Source organism: Fusarium proliferatum, assembly GCF_900067095.1.
Source record: "Fusarium proliferatum ET1 genome assembly, contig: FPRO_scaffold008, whole genome shotgun sequence".
Classification (NCBI taxonomy): domain Eukaryota; kingdom Fungi; phylum Ascomycota; class Sordariomycetes; order Hypocreales; family Nectriaceae; genus Fusarium; species Fusarium proliferatum.
The window spans coordinates 873,683-899,171 of NW_022194797.1; the positions used below are offsets into that span (position 1 = coordinate 873,683).

At 47.9% G+C, this 25,489-nt stretch overlaps 11 protein-coding genes across 11 annotated transcripts; 4 read left to right on the forward strand and 7 right to left on the reverse strand.

The window, feature by feature from the left end:
* Positions 1-44: 44 nt before the first annotated feature.
* On the reverse strand, positions 45-2,160 carry FPRO_14015 (uncharacterized protein; the record flags this gene model as incomplete). The annotated part of the gene is made up of 10 exons (XM_031218994.1): positions 45-205; positions 258-342; positions 388-504; positions 550-636; positions 697-812; positions 883-1,008; positions 1,057-1,284; positions 1,377-1,549; positions 1,623-1,809; positions 1,863-2,160. 10 exons carry the CDS (start codon positions 2,158-2,160, stop codon positions 45-47), a joined length of 1,578 nt encoding a protein of 525 aa, XP_031084797.1.
* A 578-nt stretch (positions 2,161-2,738) lies between these two features.
* FPRO_14016 (uncharacterized protein) lies at positions 2,739-4,421 on the reverse strand (the record flags this gene model as incomplete). The annotated part of the gene is made up of 6 exons (XM_031218995.1): positions 2,739-3,062; positions 3,111-3,195; positions 3,248-3,345; positions 3,393-3,464; positions 3,515-4,318; positions 4,368-4,421. 6 exons carry the CDS (start codon positions 4,419-4,421, stop codon positions 2,739-2,741), a joined length of 1,437 nt encoding a protein of 478 aa, XP_031084798.1.
* A 1,212-nt stretch (positions 4,422-5,633) lies between these two features.
* FPRO_14017 (uncharacterized protein) lies at positions 5,634-7,195 on the reverse strand (the record flags this gene model as incomplete). Its single annotated transcript, XM_031218996.1, has 3 exons — positions 5,634-6,204; positions 6,253-6,898; positions 6,949-7,195. The coding sequence occupies 3 exons, from the start codon at positions 7,193-7,195 to the stop codon at positions 5,634-5,636; spliced, it is 1,464 nt and encodes a 487-aa protein (XP_031084799.1).
* A 1,826-nt stretch (positions 7,196-9,021) lies between these two features.
* On the forward strand, positions 9,022-11,176 carry FPRO_14018 (uncharacterized protein; the record flags this gene model as incomplete). Its single annotated transcript, XM_031218997.1, has 5 exons — positions 9,022-9,192; positions 9,253-9,792; positions 9,839-10,164; positions 10,218-10,574; positions 10,621-11,176. The coding sequence occupies 5 exons, from the start codon at positions 9,022-9,024 to the stop codon at positions 11,174-11,176; spliced, it is 1,950 nt and encodes a 649-aa protein (XP_031084800.1).
* Positions 11,177-11,996: 820 nt separating this feature from the next.
* On the forward strand, positions 11,997-12,854 carry FPRO_14019 (uncharacterized protein; the record flags this gene model as incomplete). Its single annotated transcript, XM_031218998.1, has 2 exons — positions 11,997-12,119; positions 12,177-12,854. 2 exons carry the CDS (start codon positions 11,997-11,999, stop codon positions 12,852-12,854), a joined length of 801 nt encoding a protein of 266 aa, XP_031084801.1.
* A 383-nt stretch (positions 12,855-13,237) lies between these two features.
* Positions 13,238-13,753, reverse strand: FPRO_14020 (uncharacterized protein; the record flags this gene model as incomplete). Its single annotated transcript, XM_031218999.1, has 1 exon — positions 13,238-13,753. The coding sequence occupies one exon, from the start codon at positions 13,751-13,753 to the stop codon at positions 13,238-13,240; it is 516 nt and encodes a 171-aa protein (XP_031084802.1).
* Positions 13,754-14,445: 692 nt separating this feature from the next.
* FPRO_14021 (uncharacterized protein) lies at positions 14,446-18,569 on the forward strand (the record flags this gene model as incomplete). The annotated part of the gene is made up of 5 exons (XM_031219000.1): positions 14,446-14,564; positions 14,643-15,040; positions 15,090-15,621; positions 15,748-17,732; positions 17,782-18,569. The coding sequence occupies 5 exons, from the start codon at positions 14,446-14,448 to the stop codon at positions 18,567-18,569; spliced, it is 3,822 nt and encodes a 1,273-aa protein (XP_031084803.1).
* A 643-nt stretch (positions 18,570-19,212) lies between these two features.
* FPRO_14022 (uncharacterized protein) lies at positions 19,213-20,727 on the forward strand (the record flags this gene model as incomplete). The annotated part of the gene is made up of 4 exons (XM_031219001.1): positions 19,213-20,002; positions 20,058-20,178; positions 20,255-20,487; positions 20,540-20,727. The coding sequence occupies 4 exons, from the start codon at positions 19,213-19,215 to the stop codon at positions 20,725-20,727; spliced, it is 1,332 nt and encodes a 443-aa protein (XP_031084804.1).
* Positions 20,728-20,997: 270 nt separating this feature from the next.
* On the reverse strand, positions 20,998-21,534 carry FPRO_14023 (uncharacterized protein; the record flags this gene model as incomplete). Its single annotated transcript, XM_031219002.1, has 1 exon — positions 20,998-21,534. One exon carries the CDS (start codon positions 21,532-21,534, stop codon positions 20,998-21,000), a length of 537 nt encoding a protein of 178 aa, XP_031084805.1.
* Positions 21,535-22,392: 858 nt separating this feature from the next.
* FPRO_14024 (uncharacterized protein) lies at positions 22,393-23,997 on the reverse strand (the record flags this gene model as incomplete). The annotated part of the gene is made up of 1 exon (XM_031219004.1): positions 22,393-23,997. One exon carries the CDS (start codon positions 23,995-23,997, stop codon positions 22,393-22,395), a length of 1,605 nt encoding a protein of 534 aa, XP_031084806.1.
* A 769-nt stretch (positions 23,998-24,766) lies between these two features.
* FPRO_14025 (uncharacterized protein) lies at positions 24,767-25,315 on the reverse strand (the record flags this gene model as incomplete). Its single annotated transcript, XM_031219005.1, has 1 exon — positions 24,767-25,315. One exon carries the CDS (start codon positions 25,313-25,315, stop codon positions 24,767-24,769), a length of 549 nt encoding a protein of 182 aa, XP_031084807.1.
* Positions 25,316-25,489: the final 174 nt, after the last annotated feature.

A 25,489-nucleotide genomic window follows, 5' to 3' on the forward strand; every position in this document is an offset into this window, starting at 1 on the left:
AGCTTCGTCTCTGTCATCTATCCTCTAATCTAGCCTACCATTGTCTAAGTAGTATGAGAAAAGTGCGGCTCTCCTGGTTTATTACCGTCTTCACCCTCCTCCTCATCCGAGTATATAAGTGGAGGTGGAGACTCAGCACCACGGGACCGCACTGGCTTTCGCCTATCACGCCACAATAACAACTGAATGAAGGCAGTCTCCAAAACTGTGCACATATGTTAGTACTCGCGAAGATACAGAGGAGAGGGAGCACTCACTCAACAGTACTTGCAAAATGGTTGAGTACGTGTATCCCTTCCTCGCAGCTGGAAAATCTGTCGTTTTCCACATGAACACGGGCACCTGTAACATCAGTATCGGAAGCAAGGTGCCATATAACTAACTTACAACAGCCTGTACAACATACGCCAAGTCGTTGGCTATGGCTACGATCAGGGCTCGTTTTTCCGTATCCGCAGAACATATCTCGTTAATCCAGCTGAGGATCAGAGGACCGGCACCATGCTGAGTTTGTGTTAGATGGAGTTATAGGAAATGAGTGAAACGTACGCCAATCTTGCTGAGCCAGTAGACAACCTTTCTTCCATCAACATTGGAGTAGAGTGGCATGTTAAGAAGGAGGACGTTGAAGATGATCTTTTGAGACCTAGGTATTAGAGATATTTACCAAAGTTGTTGCTATGTATAATGACTTACGATAAGTATGGCTCCGGCATAAATGAACGGCCAACGAGCTCCTTGCAGTGGTCCGTCTGACAACCAGCCCCATGCTAGTGCCATTACAAGGAAGATCGCTGTACTAGGAATAGGAACTGATGACGCATAAATTAGTTCTCAGGTATGGAGAGTAATGGCAGTGATAAAGCTGGGGGAATGGCTTACGGTTGTTGATCTCGGGAACAGTGAATGAAGTCCCCGGGACCGGAGCAGGCTTGTCGTTGAAGCTTTTCAGCCAGTAACCCATAGCCGCTTGAGGATTTCCATTGTTCCAGAGAATATAAAGTAACGCTGTTGGTCAGTTAAGAGATCTGGAAGGGATTTTGAGGAGCGACATACGAAGATGGTAAGTATGCCAGCTGGACAAGACCTTCTTGACCCTGACTTTTGTCCAAGGCTGCTTGCCTGCGCGGCCGATCGCCTGCATTCTCTTGACCGATAAAACATGCTCTTCTTCAGTTGTCCACCAAGTTCTCTTCCCATCTTGCGGTAGGTTTGGGAAGAAGAAATACCCGGCTATTGCCAGTGGGATGGTGATCAGGCCGTCTATGATGAACAGCCATCGCCCTAGACGGAAGGGTTAGAGTCAGATATAGCCAGATCACTGTGTCAACTACACGAATAGCGAGAAAACGTGACCTTCAAAGTCCCGTACTTACAGCCTGCACGCCCATGAACGCCATCAAGATTTGTATACGCAGCTCCTTGGAGAAATCCACTGAACATAGATCCAACCGAGCCAGCCAGCCAGAACAGCATGGCTCGCTTGCCAATCTCCCTAGGCGTATACCAAGAGCCGAGCATATAATGGATTCCAGGATAGAAGCCCGATCTGATGTTGATATTAGCCTAGTGATCTGCGACAACATGGTACCGCGAAGGGCTTGAGCAAGGAAGTTGCATACTCGAAGAAGCCTACGAAGAATCGTAGTACATAAAGACTCCTATATGATTGAACTGATGAGGTACATATTGTTGCTATACCCCAACCCACCTCAAGTGACGGAATGACCCATCGTGGAGAGACTCGGGTCAGTAGTAGATTTGATGGGATCTGCCCGATGACATAGCCAAATGTCCAAATGGAAGTACCTTGCCTTTAGTGTGAGAATTCGTATCAAGAGAAGAACCATGTGTGCACTCACTAGTCACAAGTTGATTTCCAAACATCTCGAGGTCCTCCTCCATGCCGCTTAGAAACGCGTTATTGATGTTGGTCTGATCGATGTTCTTGAGAAAATATCCGATTGATGCGAAGGTCAGGATGAAGGCATCGATCTTGAATAGTAAGCGCCTCTGATCCTGAGGTAGCTCCCACGTATCCCATATGTATCCTTTCCATGTTTTGACTGGCTCAAAAACTACATGATCCTCGGTGCTCTCTGGCGGAGCGTCGGCCAGGGGCACGTAGCCATGCGAGCCTGGATTTCTCAGTGTCGCCATAGTCTAATTTGAAATAGCAAAAATATAAGAGAGTTAAAATAATTCCTCAAACGTCACTTGAATGTTTTTGGCAAAGGAAGATATACCATTATTCCCATGGTTCGGGGATATGCTGATCCATGTGACCAAATATATGTGCTAATCGTCCCCCCCGATCGCGTCAGTCAACCTACGCACCACGTAATTGGCCCTTTTCAGATACCCACGCTACAGTGTCGCAGTTGCTGATGAAGCAAGGAAGCACATAATATTTTGTACGTATTGCTTGCTCAGAGCTGTATACACATGTGGCTGCTATTGGCTCATTGCGTGGAAAGATAGTCGTCCCGCGGAGCTAAGGAAATCAAATGTCGCAGATAGTCCAAAGGGTTATCGTTAGAAAATGCAACATTCTACGGAGCTCAAGATTTGGAAATTGATCTTTGTGTTATGTGGCCCTCTTATATAGAGGGATTTCATTGGCATAATGAAGTGATCCATCATTGTCAACACGATGTATCGCACGTTGCATCAGACCGAGTGTCTATATAGCCCTTTGGACCCCTTCAAGTCATACCTGGTTCCCATTCTACGCTCCACTAATATTTGAAGCGAGGCTGGTCGGTACCAGCAGCCCGTCTATTTCTCCAGACATAGTACCCATGCATAGCGACACAGCCAACGCTCACAAACAAGAGTAGACCAGCGTTTACCCAGTGTCCTGTTGGATAGCCCTTCTTGGCTTCGTTTGCCTTATAGATCCAGACACCAACGATTTGACCAGGCGCTCCCATGGAAATATTGAGCGCAATGGCCAAGCCGATGGCCGCCGTGGAATGAAGGTTGGACGACAGCCAGCCTAGAAGAGGAGGGATACAGGCGAATGATCCGCACGCCGCCACGATCAGACAGCCATAGCGAGGCTATAATGTTAGAGATTTGCATAGAACTAGAGTTTCGGGCAAACGTACACTGTAAGAATCGGCTGGAAGAGTTGCAGAGGCAATGAAGCCGACGGCACCTACTAAGGAGAATACAGCGGAGTGAAGAGCGCGGCTGATGTAAAGTTAGAGAATGTGAATGTCAGAGAGATTGATATATTACTCACGCATTGTGTCGGTCTGCTGACCATGAAACAAGCAGTGTAACGACGTAGGCAGCTGCGTAAGGAGGCACTGTCATCAATTGGGCTCTAAGATCCGCAAACTATATGCCGTTAGCTGATGTAGACCTCCTATAGTCCTTTTACGTACACCGAGGCCAGCTGTGATAGAAGGCGTAAAGAGCGACAGACTGGAGAATGGGGCTGAAATGCCGAAGTAGATCTTGACGCGGTTAGCAAAGGGTCTTGGTGTCAGAGAACAGCAATACTTACCAGGTAATGGCACCAGAGCCTCCATTCCAGTAGCGTTGACTTAGCATCCTCCCATGTCATGGACTTGCTGTCGCCGTGCGATCCCTGCTCAGACAATCTATATGCTGCAATGTCCTTTTCTTCCGCAGAGAGCCAGCTGGCTGACTCGGGGAAATCTGGGAGTCCGAACCAGACGAATGCCGAAGAGATCACGGAAGGGATACCCTCGAGGATGAAGAGCCATCGCCAGCCGGAAAGGCCATGTACCTGATTCATATGGCCAACTCCATAAGCGATGGCGCCGCCAAAAGCTCCAGCAAGAGTAGCAGATGCCAAGATAGTCGCGACGCGAACCGAGCGCTCTTCAGGCTTGTACCAGAAAGTTAGATAGTATACTAGACCAGGGAACAAGCCGGCCTCAAAGACACCGAGAAGAAATCTCAGAACCGTGACAACAGCATAACTGTGAGCTGCACCAAGACAGATCGTGATAGTGCCCCATGCAAACATGAGGAACGCAATCCATCTGCTGGGCTTCATCTTCTTGAGGAAGTAGTTGGACGGGACTTCGAAGAGAGCATACGCAATGAGGAAAACCATGAGTGCAATGGTAAAGTCGTAGTTGGTCATGTTGGTTTCCGTGAGAAGATCATGACCGGTCGTATGATTGAGAACTTTGGCGTTGCCAATATTGGAACGGTCTAGATAGCAGAGCAAGTAGATTCCCGCAGCCAAGGGAATGATGCGAACATCTTGCTTGCGCACCAGCTTCTTCTCAAGAGCTGGATCAACTGCCGTGGTGCTCTCTAGCCGAGAATCGGAGTTCTGCTAGGTGTCAGTTTGGGGGTCTTTTTGGAGAAGGCGGGAAACGTACCTTTTCATCGCCAGCCACTTCAGGATTGCTATCAAAGTCGTTTCGCGCCGCCATCTTGATGTAGCAACCTCAAAGCTTGAAGATATCTCTTGGCAGAAGTCAGTGAAAACTCTGGCAAAGGAGGAGAAGGGCCAAGAAATAGAAAAATTAAGCGAGGCGAAAGGACCGTTGCATCTCATCTCGCGGTGACCAGCCGGAGGTAAGTATCCCCGCATAATTCAAGCCCACTTGGTTCCAATTACATACAAGATCTGCATCGTATTCGCGGGGTTGAGCATCTCGGTTTCGGTGGCCGACGCCGAACCCCATGTTTTACGGCCCCGAAAGGTCTGAGCTTATTATAACGGATAACCGGCAAGGAATAGATCATTTAACTTGAAAATATCACCTTGGGAGCCGCTTAGATCGTGAATTGTTTAAGGCTAAATATTGGTTATCCAATCGGTGCGGAGTAAGTTCAGTCCTACCCAACGCCAAGAGTGACTACTGATATTCCCGTTGATTACCACCATTGCCAAGCCTCGGCGAATTCAGTCTCAAGAAAGGCTTAGATCAATTTGGTACATGAATATGTTTCTCTCGTCCACGTTTGCCTTGAATCAGGCTATCTGACGGATGTAGGCACTCCAGAAGGTAAAAAGTCCTACACTAAATTTAGGATAGACTTAGCACGCTGATCATATACTTAGAGGCCTTTAAACCAAATTCTTCTTGGTACCTTTGTGAAGTATCAGAAGTTTGCTTGCTCTATGAAAACGGAGCAAGGCTAGGCCGTCGTACTCGGAACCGTTTGGTGGGTACAACGAAGGTCTCATATAGAGCTGCCTTTGGTCTGCTGTTGCCTCATTAAGTTGGTCCTTTGGTTCTAGCCGTCCACTATGTTGCCAGGAAGGGAGCTTGCTGCAATTGAGCATCGGGGCTAATCCCTTAGGTGCAGCGTCATCAATAGCTTGCGAGATTGGCAAATCTATAGCTTCATATCTATGAGTGATAGGATAAGCCAACACCAGAGTTACCAAGTTTATAAGACCTGCAAATGTTTCGTAATAATTCCGTTGTTGCATTATTGGTGTACAAGACCGTATCATGAGATGATGCGCACTTCTAACTTCTTGACTTGACATCTAGCAATTGCATACTGTACAGTCATTAAAGTTCAACCAAGATTCCACTTCATGGTATTGTTACTTCATACAGAGCTTGAAGTTATATGTAAAGAGGTTAGGTTTTGCTGCGACAACTCGCTCTCAACCGAAAGGAATCGTTCTATAGAGGGGCAGACGATCCAGCCTCTTCCAATATCTCGGCTAGTCTTAGGGAACCTTGGTAGATCTTCTTTCCTTCTCTAGTCCGTTCGCCTGCATGATCACGGTTCCAGTCCATGATGACTGAGACAACCCCTTCCAGTGTCGTGAGAACTCCTTTGTACCCTAGCCCGCCCTCAGAGATAGGCTTCCTAGCCTCAGCATCAGATGCTATCAGATGGGTGCAGATGGTGATGAGCCCGGGCTGAACTGTTCTGAGATCGCCTTTGAGCTCTGGAAGCATTCCTTTGAGAAATGGGAGGCGATAAGGAAGTAAGATGAACCATTCGACGATATACGTCATAAAAAGGATGACCAATGGCGGCACGATAACATTTCGAAAAGGGTGAACAGATAAGACTTCCACAGCGGTATAAACGTCTCCGAAAGTGATTGGCGGACCAACATCCGTGACAACGAACGGCTTACCAGCTTGAGTGCAATTTTCTTTTGCTAGTGCAGCTTCATGATATAGATGGGCGACGCTAACGTTGGCGCCATGAACGAAGTTCTGTACGATGTGCGGGACCCAGCTATAAGAGCATTAGAGATAACAGTAGATCATTTCGGGCGAGACTTACGTTTGATTGACATCTCTAGCCAGTAGATTGCCAATGGGATTATCAGAGGGATGACCATAGATACCATTCCCAGGTCGAATGCATCCTGTACGAAAAGACGGTTCATTCTCAGCACACACGAGACGTTCTGCAATAGCCTTCGAAACAGCATAGTTGGCAAAGTATTCCTCATGTTTCCGTAATGGCTTATCAAAGTCCTGTGTATCCATGACCTGCCAATAGTGCTTCGGCTCTGCCCATGGCACTACAAAGGCTTCGATGGGTCGGATGGATATCGAAGCTGACGATGTTGAGCTGAAGATATCGGCACTGAATGCACGAGAAGCAGCCAAGACATTCTTGGTTCCCTGTACATTAACGTCTTCGGTGAATTTGTAGAGATACTTGGACCTGGCTCCAGGTATGATGACAGCAGCTGTATGAAAGACAGTAAGTGGCAAAGATGCTATTTCCGGATCCCACGGCTTAGAAAAGGCATCGTTAACAGCAGCCTTGGAGGTAATGTCTGTCTGCACAAAGTCCACTTGAGCAGCGAGACCTTCCCGAAGATCATCTCGCTCAGTCTCTCGAACGTCCACAATTCGAATACACCTAGGCGGTGTCCCACGAGCCAGTAACTGGAGAACTATATATCCACCGACAAGTCCTGGCACATTCGTTAGTACCAACTAACACCCATGGACGGAGGAGACCTACCATTGCCTCCGGTGACAATATATCTTCTATCTAGTTTGGGAGGTAAACACCCATCGAAGTTTATTGGAGACTTTTCAAGGGCTTCGTAGGTTTTCCTCAGTAGTTCTGGGTCCCAAGGCTCGCCTCTCAGTCGTCCAACCTGATGGGGCGTCTCTTTCAGCAACCGGTTGATACGCTGAAGATAGAGGATGAGAGCCACAAAAAAGACGCCAAGTCCAAGCAACACCAAGAAGAGTGTAGCAGCCATGCTGATGACGCTTGTTGGTGCTAAGGAATGTGTCAAAGTCAAAATTCAATTACGTGTCGGAGACTCCCTTTTCTACGGGCAATCTGATGCAACAAGAGGCTTTCTGCAGCATCCTCAATTGTCAATCAAATCGGAAGATACTTTTCGTGGGCTGAAACATGGCCAGACAGCCCCTGATTTCTCCGATCAAGTGCTGAGTCATGAGATATCCTTGTCGACAACCGTTTGATCTAGCCCAGTTTGTCGAATGTTACCGCATGGTGAAAAAATAACACGACAAGATCAACGTGATTGCTCTGGATTGAAATTATCTTGACCTCAGCCTTAACTGTTTATCCCGAAATATGGCTCGAAGCCTATTACCCCTATCAACAGTCTTGTGGCCATCCATTCTGTAACCCTGGAACAGGCTCTGGTACCCAGCCTCATTCTCCGCCTTAATAACAAAAACCTCTGTTCGTAGGGGGGTGTCTTACTGTCTTACGCATCAGAGCACAAACTTGTATTGCTTGCTATACGAGGTGACACGTCTTATAAGATGCAAGGAGAGTTTCTTAGGAATTTTGTTAATGCGCTTCCTGGCGGTGTGAGCCATGACCTTCCAGTCTTGGAAGGGTTGATGCCTGGGGTGATTTTGTGTCGATGACAACCAAAAGACCGATCGATCCAGCCTCTCCATCCTCCACAAGAGGGCTTTAGCGTAGAATAACATTAAAGGGACACGGGAATTGTAACATTCCTTGCTCATCACACTGGAGATGCTGTCAGAATTGTTGATGACGCGCACTAATTTCAGCAGCTTTCCCGGTATTATTTGTACTAAGCCCGATAACCCGAGTCGCCAAAGTTCTGTTCTCCTTTCAAGCACCAATTTCCGTAACCTGGATACCAAAAAGTCGGCCGCCTCTGCGATTCGGTGATCCCAGACGGGCTCTCCTCAAGTGACGTGTAAATTGACAGTGGAGACGGAAAATCGACCTCTGAGGGCTGGATATAGCCTTCTCGAAGACACCAAAAAAGTTCACATGAGCTCTCGAGTGACGCCATCGACCTATCCACCCATCGAATGCGTTGTATCAATTTGGCAGCTGTGCTTGCTCATTACCTGGCCTGACAACTAAGCCAGGGCGGGACGTGCTCGCGTGATGGACATCATAAAGGAACAAAATCATCAGAGAGTAGGAGAGTCATTTAATCCCACCAAGACGTCGGCTCCATCTTGTGTCTATAGATGAGGGGACCTATGATGCAAAAAGAGCGGAGCGTCTCTGGCTCATCGAGAATAGTGACATTCTTAAGTGGGCTGAATGAACAGCATAAAACACAACTCTAGTATCCACCCCGGACTATGTCAGTTAGGTCGAGGAACTATTGAGATATGATGGTGCCGTTTTACTTTGCGATTAGTGAAATTAGAAGGATATGGTGAACAAAAAACATGGGAGTTCACTTGACGGCAGAATCATACAATCAAGCCAAAAAGTGCATGATTCTTTTCTTCACCCTGTAGCCTGACGTCAGAATGACGTTTGATTAGCTGTCAAACTTGCTTCTAACCAATGCTGTGACCGGGAGACCTCCGCGGAGCTTGATTGGCGTGGTAGCGAAAACAGCCCATAGACATGATTGTTATTGACTTTAATACCGACGCAGTGGGCTCGTTGCTCCCGTCTAGCCCTCCAGGGCTGAATCCTTTTCTGCCCACCAAACTCAAATTTACCCCTTGTTCTCTATCAGATCACCGATCACTCATTCACCCCCATGTGTCTCACTATGTCCCATCCAGATTATTCCATCGTTCGCTCCAGCTGAAAGGGTCTTTGGCAATGGATCCCCAGGAGTCAAGGAGGCTGGTCCCGATCCTGCCAGCTCAGCAGATCTCAGGGTACATCTTTGGGGAAGACCACCCGCCTGGCCCTTCATCACCACCTCACAGGCTTCGAAAGAGAGTCTTGGTCGCCGTGGCTTGCGAGGGATGCCGCCGAAAGAAAGCGAAAGTACGATGCTCCTCTCTGATCGAAGACGGGTAGGCAATACTAATGAGGCCTTTCTTTTAGTGTGACGGCAGAAAGCCAACCTGCAGCCGTTGCTTCTCCAAAAGCGAGGCATGCTCGTACGAAACCCCATCTGTTCCTGTCGCCGTGCAGAAAAAGTACGACATCTTGCTAGTCGAGAATCAGCAGTATCGAGAACTGTTTGATGCCATAAATAAGAAGTCTGAGTGCGAGGCGCAGGAAATCTTCAACCGACTGAGAAGTTCGGATCAGCCCCTTGCTGTCCTCGAATCTATGAGACAGGCCGAAGTTCTGCTCCCGAAACCTTCGACAAATAAATGGGGTTCCGATCCTAGACTGGCATTTTTCGACCAGAAGGCATTCGAATCGAGTGTTATTCAGGTTCCTGCCAAGCCGTGGACAACAGTTGCCGGAGATGGAATTGTGTCAGAGCTAATAACGGACTTCTTCACTTGGGATAACTCCTATATGTTTCCCGTGCTCGATAGGATCACGTTCGTGGATGAGATGAGAGCGGGAGATGATACAGAAGTGAAATGGTGTTCTCCTTTGCTGGTAAATGCTATTTGCGCTAAGAGATGTGTAAGTAGCCAGCCGACATTCTCGAACCATAACTAAGCAAGTGTAGCTGATGGTTGAACGAGGAAAACAATTCGGTGTCATGACAGGCCGTAACCTCTCCGATGCCTTTCTCGCCGAGGCCAAGAGTCATTTTGAGTCTGAACAAGGCCGACCATCGATACCAACTGTCCAAGGGCTACTTCTGATATACCTTACCATGGCAGCCACGGGGAAAGACAGAGCTGGTTTGATTTACCGCCTCACAGCCTATGAGATGCTCAAGCAACTCCGCTTGGAGGCGAGGTACAAGACAGCAAAGAATAACGTCCCTCCTCAGACTCACGACATGATGTTGACATCGAAGACGCTTTGGGGAATATTCCTTTTAGAGAGGTGGGATCGAGCTAATCCAATCATAAGACGTTGTATTGACTGTGAGCGTTTAGTCGGATAGCTTATTTCTACAACAGGCCCTCTACTATTCCCCCACCTCAAGTCCCTAAACCCTTCCTATCCATCCTGACATTCACCCATAAAGGAAATCTGGATGTTCTTGACAGGCCTTGGAAAGATTCATCTGATCTTGTTCCTCGCCCACCTGGGGTTTTGGCAGCTGCATGCTCATTTTCCGAACTTCTCTATGAGATCATGCAGTATCTCACAACTTCCAAGTTCAGACGGGGAAGTGAGGAGGATATTCATGCTAGACGGCTATTCTTTTCTCACCTAATACAACTGAAACATGACATACCTCGCCAGTTAGTCGTGGAGCAGAATCTTACACCAGTAACGTGTTTCTTGAGGTAAAGACACAGCTGGCTGAAATTTCATTCACTGACAAGACTACAGAATAGACGAGAACCTAATCCTATACACATTGCTTCAGGATATGCCTATCGACATACCATTTGGTGTCCCATACAGCTCGACAGTCAAGGACTTGTGCATTCAACACTGTCGCCACGATACCGAGATCATCGGGTCATTTATCAAGAAGTGGCCTACAAACCTAATGATAGCATATCAACTGTACATATCGATGCAAACGCTGGTCCCCATACTAGATGACATCGCGGTACAAGATCTGTTTACAAAAAGCTGTCGGATGGCGCAGTTGTCTTCTGGTAGCGTTAGACTCAGTGGAGTTCTCTTACAAGCGACTCAAGCCTTCGTTTGGGCTATGGAAAAGTTCATCCCGGAACCTGCAAGGCAACATCTCGAAGGATGGACTCAAGAAACAGTTGAAAAGGACTTGCCAATGAGCTTTGCCTTGCCTCCCCGGGGGGAGGTCATGGAAGTCCTGGCTTCTGATGAAAACGACCAGGAATGCTCGATATGGAACTTGGGCACCTTGATCGAGAAATGGGCGATGCTGTCGATGACTGGAAGCAGGCAATCGTCGTGACCATAAAGAACGAGAAATTCCTGCACCAGATGAGAAATGATCTCTGGCTGCGTCATATGCTTGTTCATCAAACTAGGATTCCCCTTCCATTGTTTTCGCTTTTGAGCCACATTATTCCACCGAGTTCAGGAAGAACAAAACCATGCATAATTCTTTATGACTCCTCGTATTCGATGGCGACATGATATGGTGGGGTCACGGGATACTGAGGTTTCGTGATTGTTTCACTCGGAGGCTCAGTCTCAACACGTGAACACCATATCAGATGATCTCATCAATTTAGGCGACTATGCTGCATGCTCAAACTGCCATCATATTCCGCTCGGGACATAACGTTATTTATAGTCTCGTCTTCTGATAATGGTAAATCTCAGCGCTCAACGCTAAGCAATGAGTGGATTTTAGAGCCTTGGCCTAGAGGGTCATCTTACGCGTCCCTAAGGTAATGCCAAGTAGATCACCAGCCACAGGCATATGCTCATCATGACAAACGTGATTCGGTGATTCCGATGCGAGATGGCTCAGCCCCGGGGTCATTTGGTGCATGTCCGAACGCCGAGCCACAGCATGCCGATGCATCCGGCTGCCAAGTGGCCGGGAGTGCCGAGACCCGCGCCGCAAACATGTTGGTTCGGGCAACTGCGCCACCTTTGCCTAGAGCGAGATCACATCAGCCAAGATCAATAAACCTTGTTGGAGCTGAATGGCTTGATGACGACAGTGTCTACTTAAGTAGACCTTGACCCCTCACTTTACATCACTGCTCAAAGCTAGAATTACAGTACAACTTCACAAATACACACAAACAGCACAAAGCAATATGTCAGCTCAAGATTACTACAGTGGTGGTGGTGGAGGTGGCTACGGCCAGCAGCAACAGCAAGGTGGTGGTTATGGACACCAACAAGGATATGGCCAACAACAACAGGGCTATCCCCAGCAGGTAAACTATCTACCAAGCTCTGAGCTCCAGCTGCAGTTACTGACAGAGCTTCAATAGCAACAATACTCTCAAGGATCCAACCACGGCTCCAACCAGCCCAGCTACGACAACCGTGATCAATCGTACGGCCAACACCAAGGCGGACAATACGGCGGCGGACCTGGCCAATACCCGGACGGTGCAGGTGGTCCCGGCGGTCCGGGTGGCCCGGGAGGTCCGGACGGAGAGCGTGGACTAGGCGCTACACTCGCAGGAGGAGGTGCAGCCGGCTGGGCCGCTCACACAGCTGGCAGCGGTCTTCTCGGCAGTCTAGCCAGTGCCGCTGCTGGTGCTATTGGCGCAAACTTCCTCGAGCACAAGTTCAAGAAGCACAAGAAGGAAAAGAACAGGAAGCATCACCGCGACGGGCGCCCTCGAGCTTTTACCGGCGACTCAACCAGCAGCAGTGACTCCGACTCTGGAGATGAGCGACGTCGACGAAAGGATGATGATTTGGCCTACGGAAAGTCTCAGTATGACAACTCCTCCCGGCATGGACATGGAGGCGGTTCTCACGGAGGCTCCAGCTCATACGGTGGAGGCGGATATGGTGGCCGAGATCAGGGCTACGGCGGTGGTCAGAGCTATGGTGGCCGAGATCAGGGCTATGGCGGTGGTCAGAGCTACGGTGGTCAGGGCGGATACGGAGGTCAAGGCGGATATGGCCAGCAGGGCTACGGCGGTACCCGGTACTAAGTGCACTTCTATGGCACTCAGCGGATTAAAGAACGAGACATGACCTTTTGTAATTGATATGAGCCGGAAGAATATCGACGTTTAACGTTAGACACGAATATAAATACCCTGCAACACTCATCTGTTGAGCCTTTGTGTGGCAAGCCAAAAGATTGCATAATATCTGGTCAATTATGCTCGCGCTCACTTTCGAGAAGCGTCTTCGGTAGTTTGACCCAGCCCCGATCGCGCTGAACTTGCTCTCCCTGCACATGCAGGTCATGAACTGAACCCCGCTAAATGATGTCTTGATCTCCACGTCTGACACAACAACCTGGTAAAAAAGATACGCGGTTAGCATTATCCGAGATACCATGCGACGAGGACACCTCATTACCGTGACTTCAGTCGTGGAGCGATCGTTTCATATGCGTCGTTTGCCAGACTGGATCTTCATCTACCGTAATAGCCGAGAATTCTTTTCCTTTCCAAAATTCAATGGCATTCGGCAGGAACGGATGCGTATGAAGGTAAAGCTGCTTGATTCCAGAACGCCGAGCTGTCTCGACTAGCGTGTCAAACAGCCTGGAAGCTAGCCCTGCGCGACGCCATTCAGGATCAACGTATAATCTCACTATCTCTACTACGTTCTCGGATTCGAGAGAGATATGTGAGAAGCGCCCGTCGTAAGCAACGTAGCCTATTGTCGCAATCAGGCGCCCGTCGGAGTGCGCTGTTAAGAACACGCCTCGAGGATGGTCAAGATATCTCTGCTTGAAGATGTCGAGTTCCTTCTGGGCCATCTGATCGCTGGATGATTGGTCCAGAAACGGGAACATGTCCGCTCGGGCCTTGGTTATAAAGTCCACGATTGTGGGAATCTCATCATGTGTCGCTGGCTGGATGGTGATATTGGACATGTTGAATTTCGGGTGATAGAGTCATTGGGCGCCTTAGATAAAAATTTCACGATAAAAAATATGGCGCAACGAACTCCACATCTAAAACTAATCGTGCTCGCGAAAAAGAAGCTTATTTTCATCCATCTAATCTCGCTAAATTGACCCTTCTTATCAATCTATGGCCCCATGTTTGATGATGCTGCCCTCCAACTTCATCATAGCCCAGCCAACAACCGGCAGGGTTTTCCCTTCGCTACTATTTAGGTTATACGACCATTATCTCGTTCGCAAGATAACATAATGCTTGTCTCGTTTTTGCAGTAGTCAGAGAAGACTCAGCCATGATTTTTATGAAGGTCTGGCATTAGACATGGGTATTAATTCACGCATCACGCTCTACACCTTCACCAATAATGACCCTGGGGGGATAAGCAGTCCGTCAGCAACAGGGGAGACAAGTAGCCACTGACAGCACTCTATCGCCGGAGCCTGCTTTCCAGCTGCTGCAAGCATATTCATATTGGGCAATTGTCTTTCGCCAACTGCATACCAGCACAGGGTTTCTACCATGGGCAGTGGTGCGATGCAGCTCAGTAATCTTTCAGAGCGTGACAACCTTAATTGCTATATTTCCATTCCCCAGATCTCTAGCGTTCCTCGTCTTTTTTCGTGTCAATTTCGCGACTGAGCCATTGCTGAAACAAGCCACGATGCACACTAAAAATTCCCTCCGTCTTTCATTTTCTCTCCTACTCTTATTGGCCGTAGAGACAGTTGCCGATGCCGATGATACTGATTTTCTTATGAATGTCTTCTCTGATCTTGGCCGGTAAGTCGTCAACACTTGATAAACACTTGTTCTTTTTTACCCCGATGGGTGGCCATGAGAACTGACCCAGTTGCTCAGTGTCCTGGCATTATTCGGTGAACAATTTGCTCGACAATTCCTTAGTGAGACCTTTACCTGGTACGATCATGTTATCTTCGCGTGCGTTACTTTGGGCATCATGACAGCGATTGCTGGTGCCATTCGGGTCCAAGGCCACAAGTTTCTCAAGGCCTTCATCGGTCGTGCTCGTGAGAACAAAGCAGCTGCGGAGATTGAGTACATGTCTTCCACTTCAGCCGAAGTCGGTGAACTCTTCAATGGAAAGGGCATCGTGCGAACAATGGGAGAGCCCGAAATTGCGCAGTTTATCGTATTCCCTGATGAACTCCTGAAGGAGAAGAAGGGTGCACAAAATCAATCATATGGCATACATACCCTCAAGTCCGCATCTCAAGAAGGCATTCTATACAAGGAAGGTATGGTTTGAAACATAGGTTTCTCCCACAAGTATTAACCTGATGCTAGGCTATTGCGATGAACTTGATCTAGCAGCACAAAATTGGTTAAAGTCATTCAACGGTACAGTGACTCGTAAAAGGGGTATCGAGCAAGCAGAAGACGAATTTGTTCATTCTATCTCAAGAATTGAAAGAGCAAACCCATTAGAAAAGAACGATAGGTTTCCCAAGTATTGGGAATCCCTGAAGTTTCCTAATCTACAGCTGAACATTGCAACCAAAAAGATATCGCCAAGAAGGAGAAGTATTGAACTACACTTGGCCGCCATTGTTGCAGTCATTCTCCAGGCCTCCCTTCTTGTTATAGCTGGTGTCGTCCCTTACCGTGCTCATGGCTACGAGACTCAACCATGGGGGCTTCCCTGCTACATCGGCGGCTCAGTCCTTCTTTTCATTGGTATGCTTGCATGCTCTGTTGCCATTGAGCGAAGCACCAAAGAGTTCAAATGGCGGCCGAGCTCAGGCATCACTAATAAGACGCAATACTCCTCTGAAGTCCGGCGTCAGTCCATGGATTTGTTTTGGGTACAACGGAAGCAGTGAGTCAGTGACCAAGACTTCGAATCTTATGTGATCTCTTCCCGAAATAAGCAATTTATACCAACTTCTAGTCGACAAGAAGATGTGCTCTCGTGAAAGAACAACAAAGGAAACAAAGGATGTAGGCGAATTGAGATCGGTCAGATTGATGACAACGCATCGAAGAATATTCCACAAGCGAACAAACCAGCCCGATCTGCTGAAGATAGGGGATTGGAGTCAGACTTTCTGGCGGTAACTGCGATATTGGCTGGTGGCGCCGGTTTCACAATCCAGTTCATTGGCCTCGGGGGACTGCCATGGCCTTGCGCTGTTGCTCAGCTTGGCGCCATCATCGCTATGGCTATCATCAGAGCCCTAGTTCGTCGAAGACTCGGAGACGATCCAAGCTATTGCCATGCACCTTCTCGGTATGAGCTAGACCTCCTTGCTACTCAACTCGCCGACTACTCAAGGACACGGCTGCCTAATCAGCCACTGAGGCCCTCACAGAAAGACTGGACATGGAGAGTCGATACGGCAAAACATCGACTACAGAGTATATACTGGTTCCGTATTGGAAACTGTCTAAATCCAAGCGCCTCTGGTTCGAATCACGAGGATTCTTCATCTTCACAGTCCGATCAATCGAACGAGGCCCAGCAGATCATGCTTGTTCGAAAGCGACTAGGAGATCTAGTTCGGTGGGAGACGGAGGCATTCAAGCTGGCTCTGGCATTAGCTCGTTCCATCGAGCGATTTTTGGACGAGTTTATGCCCGTTGCAGAACAGAACCTCGTAGAATGGAAAGTCCCTATGAGAGATTCAAAGGATAACCGTTCTGCTGTGACACTTGCAGTCACTAAGAAGGGCTCCAGTGGCTGGCAGATCAAAGTTGGCGAAGTTGAAGCCATCTTGTCACTATGGATGGCCCACCTGGAAGCGACCAAAGTTGTACAAACGAAAGACAAAGAAAAGTCTGATTGGCAAAGATCCAAAGCTGGTACAGCACTGGGAGTTGATTATTGCAGGATCCTCGGACCAAGTGACCAATGCGGTGTCTTAGAGCGAGACATCAAGTGGTGGGTGGGCAATTCTGCTCTGACCGAGATCACTATGGCCAAAAGAATGGACGAGGAAGCGACTGACCCTGGGAATCGAACTTGCGAGGCTTCATATCATTGCAAGGATCCAGGACATGATGATGTTAAGATAGTTATAGGTTTTGTGGGGCCACTCAAGCCTGAGAATAAGCCCAAGTTACTCGTGCAGCACTCTACAGCTGGGTTGGCCACCATTGCTGCACAGCACCTTTTTACGAGTTTCCTATGGACCATTGTTGATCTGGAACAACTACCAAAAGACGTCCTCGACCAAGGCTCCATAAATATCCATGAATATGTCAGTATTCAGCCACCCAAGCCGTTAGATCTAGAATCTACCAAACTTGGCATAAGCCGAAAGCTGAGTCATACCAAACTGACCAGATTCGCTCTTCATGCCGAGAAAGAGGGTCTTGGAGTACTGGATGACATTCTTTTGTGCCTCATCCCTATCTTCAGCCTGAAAGATGTTCTTCCCAACGACGCTGTGCTGAAGCTTGACTTGCCTGGCCTAGGTGGGCAAAGTGTGTGGGCAAAAGACGCATCGATTTACTTGGCGTTCCTCAAGTTCATAACTAAGGATTCTGAGTGCAATTTCGACGACTACCTTTCTTTGGCAACTGTAGTCCATGCACTAGACTACATCTACCTTATGTCCCTCAATAGTGAAAATATGGCGTATGGTAAGGCGTTGTCTCGAGAGAATGATACGGTCGCCAAGTCCCTTTCGAATAATCACATTGCAGACTGCAAGCGTCTGAACCGACAGTCTTCTGGCGACCTGCGAAAGCTAATGGAATATCTCTCTCTATTCTTCCCTGACGTGATCAAGAAGCTCAGGGTGTTTTACAAGCTACAGGGGCGTGAAGACTGTTTTTACGAGCTTGAGAGCTACTGTGAAAAGGAAACGCAGATTGGACCTCATGGGGCTGGAAACGGCAACGAAACCTTGATGAGACAAATCAGGTTCACTACACTCCATTTTCAGGCTTCTAAAATGGTTCCTATCAATCTAAGTTTGTTTCAAGGTATACACTTTCATACTACAGAGAGATTTGATGCTTACTAGAACTGTAGGGAAAGACTGGAGAAAGCGAGACATCTTTGGCTGGACAGCTCTGCATTATGCTGCCTCTTGCAAAGAGTTCGAATTTTTCGACGAGCGCCAGCATCCCGTCATGCCTAACAATGACCTTCCTGGTGATCTCAAAGCCCTGCTACAACATGATCACCCACAGACCTGGTGGCTCGACAATTTTGGCAGGAGCCCAGTTCATGTGGCTTCACTTACTGGAAATCACAGCTTCTTGGAGAAGGTATTAGGAAGCTTGTTAGTGAAAGAATTAAGATCCAGCTTGGAAGCGAAAGGATCAGACGGTATGACTCCCGTGCACCTTGCAATGGTGGGAGGTCACGCAAATTGTATTGCGGTCATCAAAAAAGCTATCAACCTACAGGAACTTGAATTGCCGATGGAGGCTTGGAAACGGAATCCAATTCATCTCGCTGTTGCCAAGGGCGAATATGGATGCTGTAAGGAGCTGATTTGCGACGAAAGTCTTAACTTCAAACCATATGCTCTCGATATTCATGGGAGATCTCTCTTCTCGTACCTTGACGAAGCCAATGGAGAACAAAGATCAGTTTGGTGCCTGCTTCTCAAGGTTCACTCAAAACTCTTTAACAACAAATACAACGAAGGTCAGTCTGTTTGGCACTATGGGATCAAATTTTTGGGTGAAGAGGCAATCGATATTTTGCAAGATCAGCATCTATCAACCATCAACGCCAGCAATAATTCTGGCCAAACTCCTCTACATCTGGCAATCCAACTTCAGAGCCAACGGATTTCAGTCGTTTACTGAAAATCGGCGCTGAACCGGGCGTCAATGATGCTGGAGATCAGTCTCCGTTGATGTTTGCTTGCTCCCGTGGCGAAGCGAAAATGGTCAGGTCCATACTCGACATTAAAAGGAAAACTGCAAAAGACGAGGACAAATATGGGAAGTCTTCGTTGCACTATGCGATTGAGTGCAAAAGCTGCAACGACGAAGATCGAGAAAAGATTGTCAAGTCGCTTGTGTCAGCCATGAAAGAATCGACATAGAGGATAAACAGGGCTGTACGCCACTACATCTTGCGTGTCAAAGCTCCAAGAGTTCGATAGTTTCTATTCTTATAGAGAAGGGAGCCAATCCGGATACAAAGGATGATAAAGGAAATAATGCCCTTCATTATTCAGTAGGGCTTTGGCCGCAGCCTGGTGTTGCAACGTCCACTTGGAGAGAAGAAATTGCTGAAAAGGTTTTGAAGAGGTCACCTGCATGCATCAGGGACCAAAATGAAAATGGACATACAGCACTCTTTTTGGCGCTTTTACGAAACGAGGAAGATGCTAGTATCTTTCTACTACAGAATAACGCTGACCCTCAAGTCATAAGTGACAAGGAGCCTGTATCCCCGTTTATGTGGGCATGTCAGCATGGCGGGCCACTGACCTTCATTTCAATGGTCATGCTCATGGCTGGGCAGCAAAATAGTAAGATTGATCTCAACAAAGGCGATGCAGTATTTAATCAGTCGCCCCTTGCATGGGCATGCGAAGGGAACAGGACCGAGGTCGTCAAGATGTTGCTCGTGACTAGCAAGTCAGCCCAACTTCAAGAGAAGCTTGACCTCAACAAACGGGCAACAGGATACAGAAACACAACACCACTTCACCACGCACTAATTGAAAAGAACCATGACATTCTGAAACTTTTGCTTGATGATCCTAGGATCATGCGTGGGTTGGGTGCGACCGACTGCGATGGCCTCAATCTCTTAGAGTTCGCTTTCGAGAGATCGGATCAGAGATGCCTCACCACGTTGTTGTTACATCATCACACGAAATCGGCAGTGTTCTTCATGGACGGCTGGGAAATTATCATCCAGAAACATGCATCTTTGGTCAACAACCTCGAACTCTGGCACGAATGGGAGCGTAGCATTCTTGACCCTAAACGCAAGGTGCTGTTTCCTATTCACAAGCTGGCCGAAGCTGGTCGACAAGAGGCTATTGAGTCTCTTCTCCATAGTGGCATGAACGTTCATGAACTGGACGGAGACAACTGGACACCCGCCGATGTCGCTGCCGGGTACCATCATAAGGAACTCGAGGAGCTTCTTCGCAAAGACGACCCCAACAGAAAACTGGCTATGCACAAGTACTGTCAACCTTCAACCTTCATTAATGTTTATCAGGGACCAGAAATTACGACATCATCTACAAAGGAACCATCGCTGTCTTTCGTCTTAGGTTGGTGGGTACTCTTCTGCACCATGACCAGTTACTGATGCATATTTTGAACTAGGCGTGAATGTTCCCCCTACTGCAGAAGTTATGGGTAGCTATCTTCGCACTCAAGAGGCGATTCCTCCCGACTCGAAATGTTTTTACTATGAAATAGAAGTCCTTCATGTCAGCAATGAGACGTAAGTGATTGCCGTATTTCTTGCTTCTCCTCTTCAGATAACTTTTTCTCGTATTGTGCTAATATTTTGAATCAAGATGTTGTGTTTTTGGCTTCTGTCAGGCTTTTGTTCCTCAAAGATCGCTGCCTGGCTGGCATGAAGGATCATGGGCCTATCACGGAGATGACGGGGGATTATACATAGAAGGGGCATGGCACATAAGTCGTGAAAGTGATCAGACTTTCGATGTAGGCGATATTATAGGCTGTGGTATGAACTTCGAAACTGGTAAGGGGTATCGCACCAAGAATGGAGTCCTCCTTGACTCTTGTAAGTTCACATCATGAGCTATGGCAGAAGAAAATTTCTGACCCAAAACTAGGCAATGCGTTTGATGGTCACAACTTCTCGAGGGGCAAATTCTATCCATGCATAGGATTTGGCGCCACTACGCAGGGAACTCAGATGCAAATTCGAGTTACGTTACGAGCTACTGAGGAGTATCCTTTTTGTTTCAAAGGGCCAAACGATGGACAGACTTCTGAGCCAAGAATCCAGCCATCAGAGTAGGTTCTAGGTGGAAACCTTCTTGAAAGGTTGTTGAGCATGTGGATAAGCTAGAACGGAATGCTCTCAGTCATCGAGGGAGGTGAACTACATATGCCTTATCAAAAAATGGTCTCTAAGACCTATTCACTTTGGTAAAGTGGCCATAACAAGCTAGATGTAGTATATTTCTCGAAGTAAGATTATAATTGCAAACAGATTCATGCCTCATGTGTTCCATCAATGCCCGTCAACCGACGAGGCCTAAGAGCTAACCTTTGGCGAAAAGCGAGTTCAGCCCTGAAGGCCGTCGGCTATCATCGCATTAACAAGCTGAACATGTCGGTTGGCGTTTGTCTCGCTCCACTCGTTATCGTAGTTAAGTCCATATGGCCAAATATGTCCTCCACCACAGTTGATACGAACACCAGCACCATCCCAAGACTGAAGCAGAGGAGTCGCCGTGCGCCAATCATTCGCAGCACACTTTCTATCAAAAGCTGCAGTCTGGCCAATTCCAAGAGTGTGAGAGATCTCATGCAAAGCAGTTCGTTCGCTCATGTAAGACCGGTTAGAGCCGAAGCGAAGACTTCCGTTGAAGTTGGCATCGGCTGTTGGAACGCCGGGAACGTAGGAGACGCGAATGGTCTTTGTGGCACTGCCCAAACGGTTGTATCGCGCTGCTGCGAGTCGCATGGCATTCTCAATGCGGCTGTAGGCATCGGCTTGGTCGGCTGATGGATTGGAGACCTTCTCGAGGGACCAGTTGATGGCGGCTGAAGTGGTGGAAACGCATGCCACGAGGGCAGTGAACATAGTAGAGAACCGCATGACAAATGTTCGTGAGAATTAAAACTGTAGTGGTGAGCACACCTCTTGGAAATGTCGATACCCAAGGCTCTAAATACTTCTCACAGCTCAGTCTATAGCATACCGCTACAACATCAGCTTCCATAATCTGCATTATTCATGTCGATCAACTTGACCCTTATCATTTCAAGGTTTCATCTATCGGCTCACATGGCCACTTTTGTAAAACGATACGGAGTATCTGCATCCGATTATCCTGTTCGAAACATCTATGAAGCATTCGATTGGGTAGGATGCTACTCAGACCACATTAGCAATGAAACCCTGCTAGGCTTGCTAGGATCTTGAAGCGACCGAATCCCAGCCCAGCGGAACATTTTAAGAGAAACAACTCTAATTGCGAGGCTGATGAGCTTAACAGTGACTTTGATCGACCTTGTACATTCTAACTAAGCCTTTTGAGAGTACTTGAACTGCAAATACATGTACATTTCCCCTATGACAGGAGGAGAGCACACCGGTCTTTGGTAGGCAGAAGAGCAAAGAAGCAAGTTGGTGACCCCTCACCAATAAGTTACCGGCGATCACTTCAGTAAGCGGAAGGTGTGATGGCATCGCGCCTTGGTCTCGAATGCCAAGACGATGAACGATATACTATGGGAAGCCGGAACAATTACAGGCGAGGGGAGATTAGGTCGCCGATTAGGACGTATCCATTGGTGGAACAACAACTTAGTGTATCACTACCTGGATCTACCTCACCAGAAACAAAAGGGACAAACGAATGCCATAAACACGAGTTACATGTCGTTGACTAATAATACCAAACAACGATTATCAGCTCAGATATTGTTCCTGCTTGACGACCATGGAGGTGAATTATACAGCGAATCCGCTCCTGTTGCATTCATCGATCAACTTCTTGGCACCGACGATCTGCTCAACCTTGCCATTCCCCGCCCAGTTGACAAGCTTCGACCTGTCCAATTGTGGCTGTGCTGCCGGCCATCCATCCTTCTCCAGGCCGTGAACAGGATCACTAGCAAACCTGAGGTAAAGATCTTGCATTCTCTCACTGACCTGTCGCTCGAATTTGGTTGATGGGCCCTCAATGCCATGAGTACCGAAGATCAGAGGCAATTCAGCAGTATGGTAAGCGCCCAGCCAAGGTAGAGGGGAAACGTTGGTGAAGTTACCCGCGTAGAGGTACTGAAATGTTCTGGCACCTGCTATGGATCTTAAACGATTCTCTTTGAGGGTAGTACATTGGAGATTGAGACCAAACCCATTAGCAATAGGCTTGAGGTTCGCCGGTATCTCTGTTGCTGTTTCGTAGCCTGGGAAGTTGTAGGGAATGACAGCAGCTCCTTCATTCGTGTTTGTTCCAATCAAGAGAGGAATATTTGCTGGAAACTTGGATGAGCCTGTAGTGATTCTCTCTGTATAGTTGGTGAAAGCAGTGGTATTATCAGGAATAAGCGAGAAGCTGAGGCCATCGTCAGCAGCACCTCCTTGGCCAAGTTCTGCTTGTAGATACTCCTTAAGCTTGTGCTCAGGAGCCCCTCTCATGCACTGGAGCTCTTTTTCAGGCGATAGATCACCGCATCCCATGTGCCTCGCGGCAATAGAAAAGGTGCTGTGATTTCTTGCATTTCCTAGGCTTCCCTCAATCGCAAGGGCATTCCCGGAATCGGCTATGACGCCCTTGACAATTGGGTCTCGAGCCCAAGCAAATAGATACCCATCTGTAGCATATGCACCTGCACTTTCACCCCAAAGCGTGATCCGGTTGGGATCGCCGCCAAATCGAGCAATGTTAGCGCGTACCCATTCGACTGCGAGACGTTGGTCGAGCAGCGCCAGGTTCAGGTTCTTTCCTTCTTTTGCCAATCCAGCAGCATTCGGCAATCCGAAGATATTGAGTCGATATTGGATCTGTACAACGATGTGCTTCTGGCTTCGCTGGACCCAGGGCTGGGCAAGCTGATATGGCACGTTGGTGCCTCCAATCATATAGCCACCTCCATGAACCCAGATCACGACAGGCATCCGTTCATCTTTCGCGTCTTTATTTTCAATTATAGACTTCTTGGGGGTGAATAAAGAGAGTCTCAGACAATCTTCTGTGGTGTTCGCGTAGTCTCCACGCTGGAAAATGGCAGCAGAAACGAGGCTATCAGCAACAGTACCTCTAAGCAATAGAGGCACGTATTGGATACACCCACGTGGTAGTTTTGTTGCTCTAATGACTCTATCCCCTGGATAGCTTTTTGCAACAGGTGGCGAGAACCTGAGATCTCCGACCGGCGTTTCTGCAAATGGGATGTCAAGAAATGCGGCAACGTTTGGGTAAGATGGTTCAGGGAAGGGCGCAAAGATGCCAGAACTCGTGTTAACAGTTAATAGCTCGCCTTCGTATGTACTGGCTGGTAGTGCTCTCGCCAGTACAGGCCACGCTGCAAGGATGAAAGGGTTGAGATGCATGATGGTCTTGCTACTTGGCTGTCAGCGATACATTGACAACGGTGTAAATAATTGGCACGATATCTTATATACACGATCCCTATCGACGAGGAAACTTCTCATACAGAATCTCCTCATCAAATAAGTCACCATTCTTAATAAGCATGACTTGTACTCCGAGCTCCAAGGTCTTTAACTCCGATAGAACCAAGTCTCATCGGCGCTTATATCCGCTTCGCATGTTGATCAAGCACCGAAGAGCAGGGAAAGACATGTCGCTTAGATTAAATGGGCTTAGATCTTTTGCTCTATTATTAATCGCGATTTATAATGGCAAATTTCCTATGAATTAAGCCCTTCTAAGTCCATGCTATAAGCGTCGGACAATTTGCGTTGTCCAAAGTCCGGCTGTCAGCTTACCACTAGTCAAGCTACCAAAAGGCCTTTCCGAAAAATGAGGCGGTAGCTCTAGTAAATCCTTTCCATCAGCTCGGCCCAAAGCTTTCTGAGGCATGATAGTAGGTTGATTGCCCACCTGAAGACCAGTCGGTTGATGATGGATACTTCCAGTACGTCCGGGACAGTAAACGAAACAGCAGAAACGGCATGTTTGGATATCAGAGTATAGGCTTGGCCATGCTGTCAACTCCTCTGAATCTATTGAACTCTCAGAAGTTTTGGCTTGTTGGAAATGCTCCGTGGGTGAGTGGCGATGTGAAGTATGGCTCCACTCCGTGATCAATTCAGCGGAGTTACGCTGTTTAATGGCCTATGGCTTTCCAGATGGTTTTCATGGTCGCTCATCCATGTAATCTCGGTCACGTAGAAGTTCCCTCAACTGTTTTAAAGCCTTCATGACGGTGGCCTTTCTGACAGCACTCCGATCCCCTGGAAAGTAAAACGGCCCAAACGCCCGGTCCTGACCGGCCCTCGAAATTCCAATAACCACCGTCCCAGGTGCTTTTCCTTCCTCAGTGCCAGGTCCTGCCACGCCCGTCGTGCTGAGTCCCCACGTCGTTGGCGTATCGAGCGTCGTGATACTGCGGGCGCCAGCGGCCATCTGTTCCGCGACTTCCCCATTGACAGCACCGTGTTTCGTGATTATAGATTGACTAACTCCGAGTATGTTGACCTTTATGCCAGTGCTGTAGGAAACAATGCCGCCGCGACATACAGAACTTGCGTCTTCGACTGCTGTGAGGGCGGCCATGATACTCCCGCCTGTTAAGGACTCGGCGACGCCAATAGTTTCTTTCTCTTCCTTGAGAAGTCTTATTACATCTTTGGCGATGTCTGAGATGGTTTCTGAGCTTCGTTTGACGTGTTTGAAAGTTGCCATATTGGCGTTTGGGTAGCGGTTGATCGACAGATTTGATGTGAAAACCTTATTCGATAGCTTCGATAGCTTCGATAAATAGACCAGAGACAATGCAGGTGAAGTCACACATGCGAAAAGAATTTTTCACACTTCAGGGCAATATTAGAGAAGCTGATGGGTAAGTTTGAAGAAAGT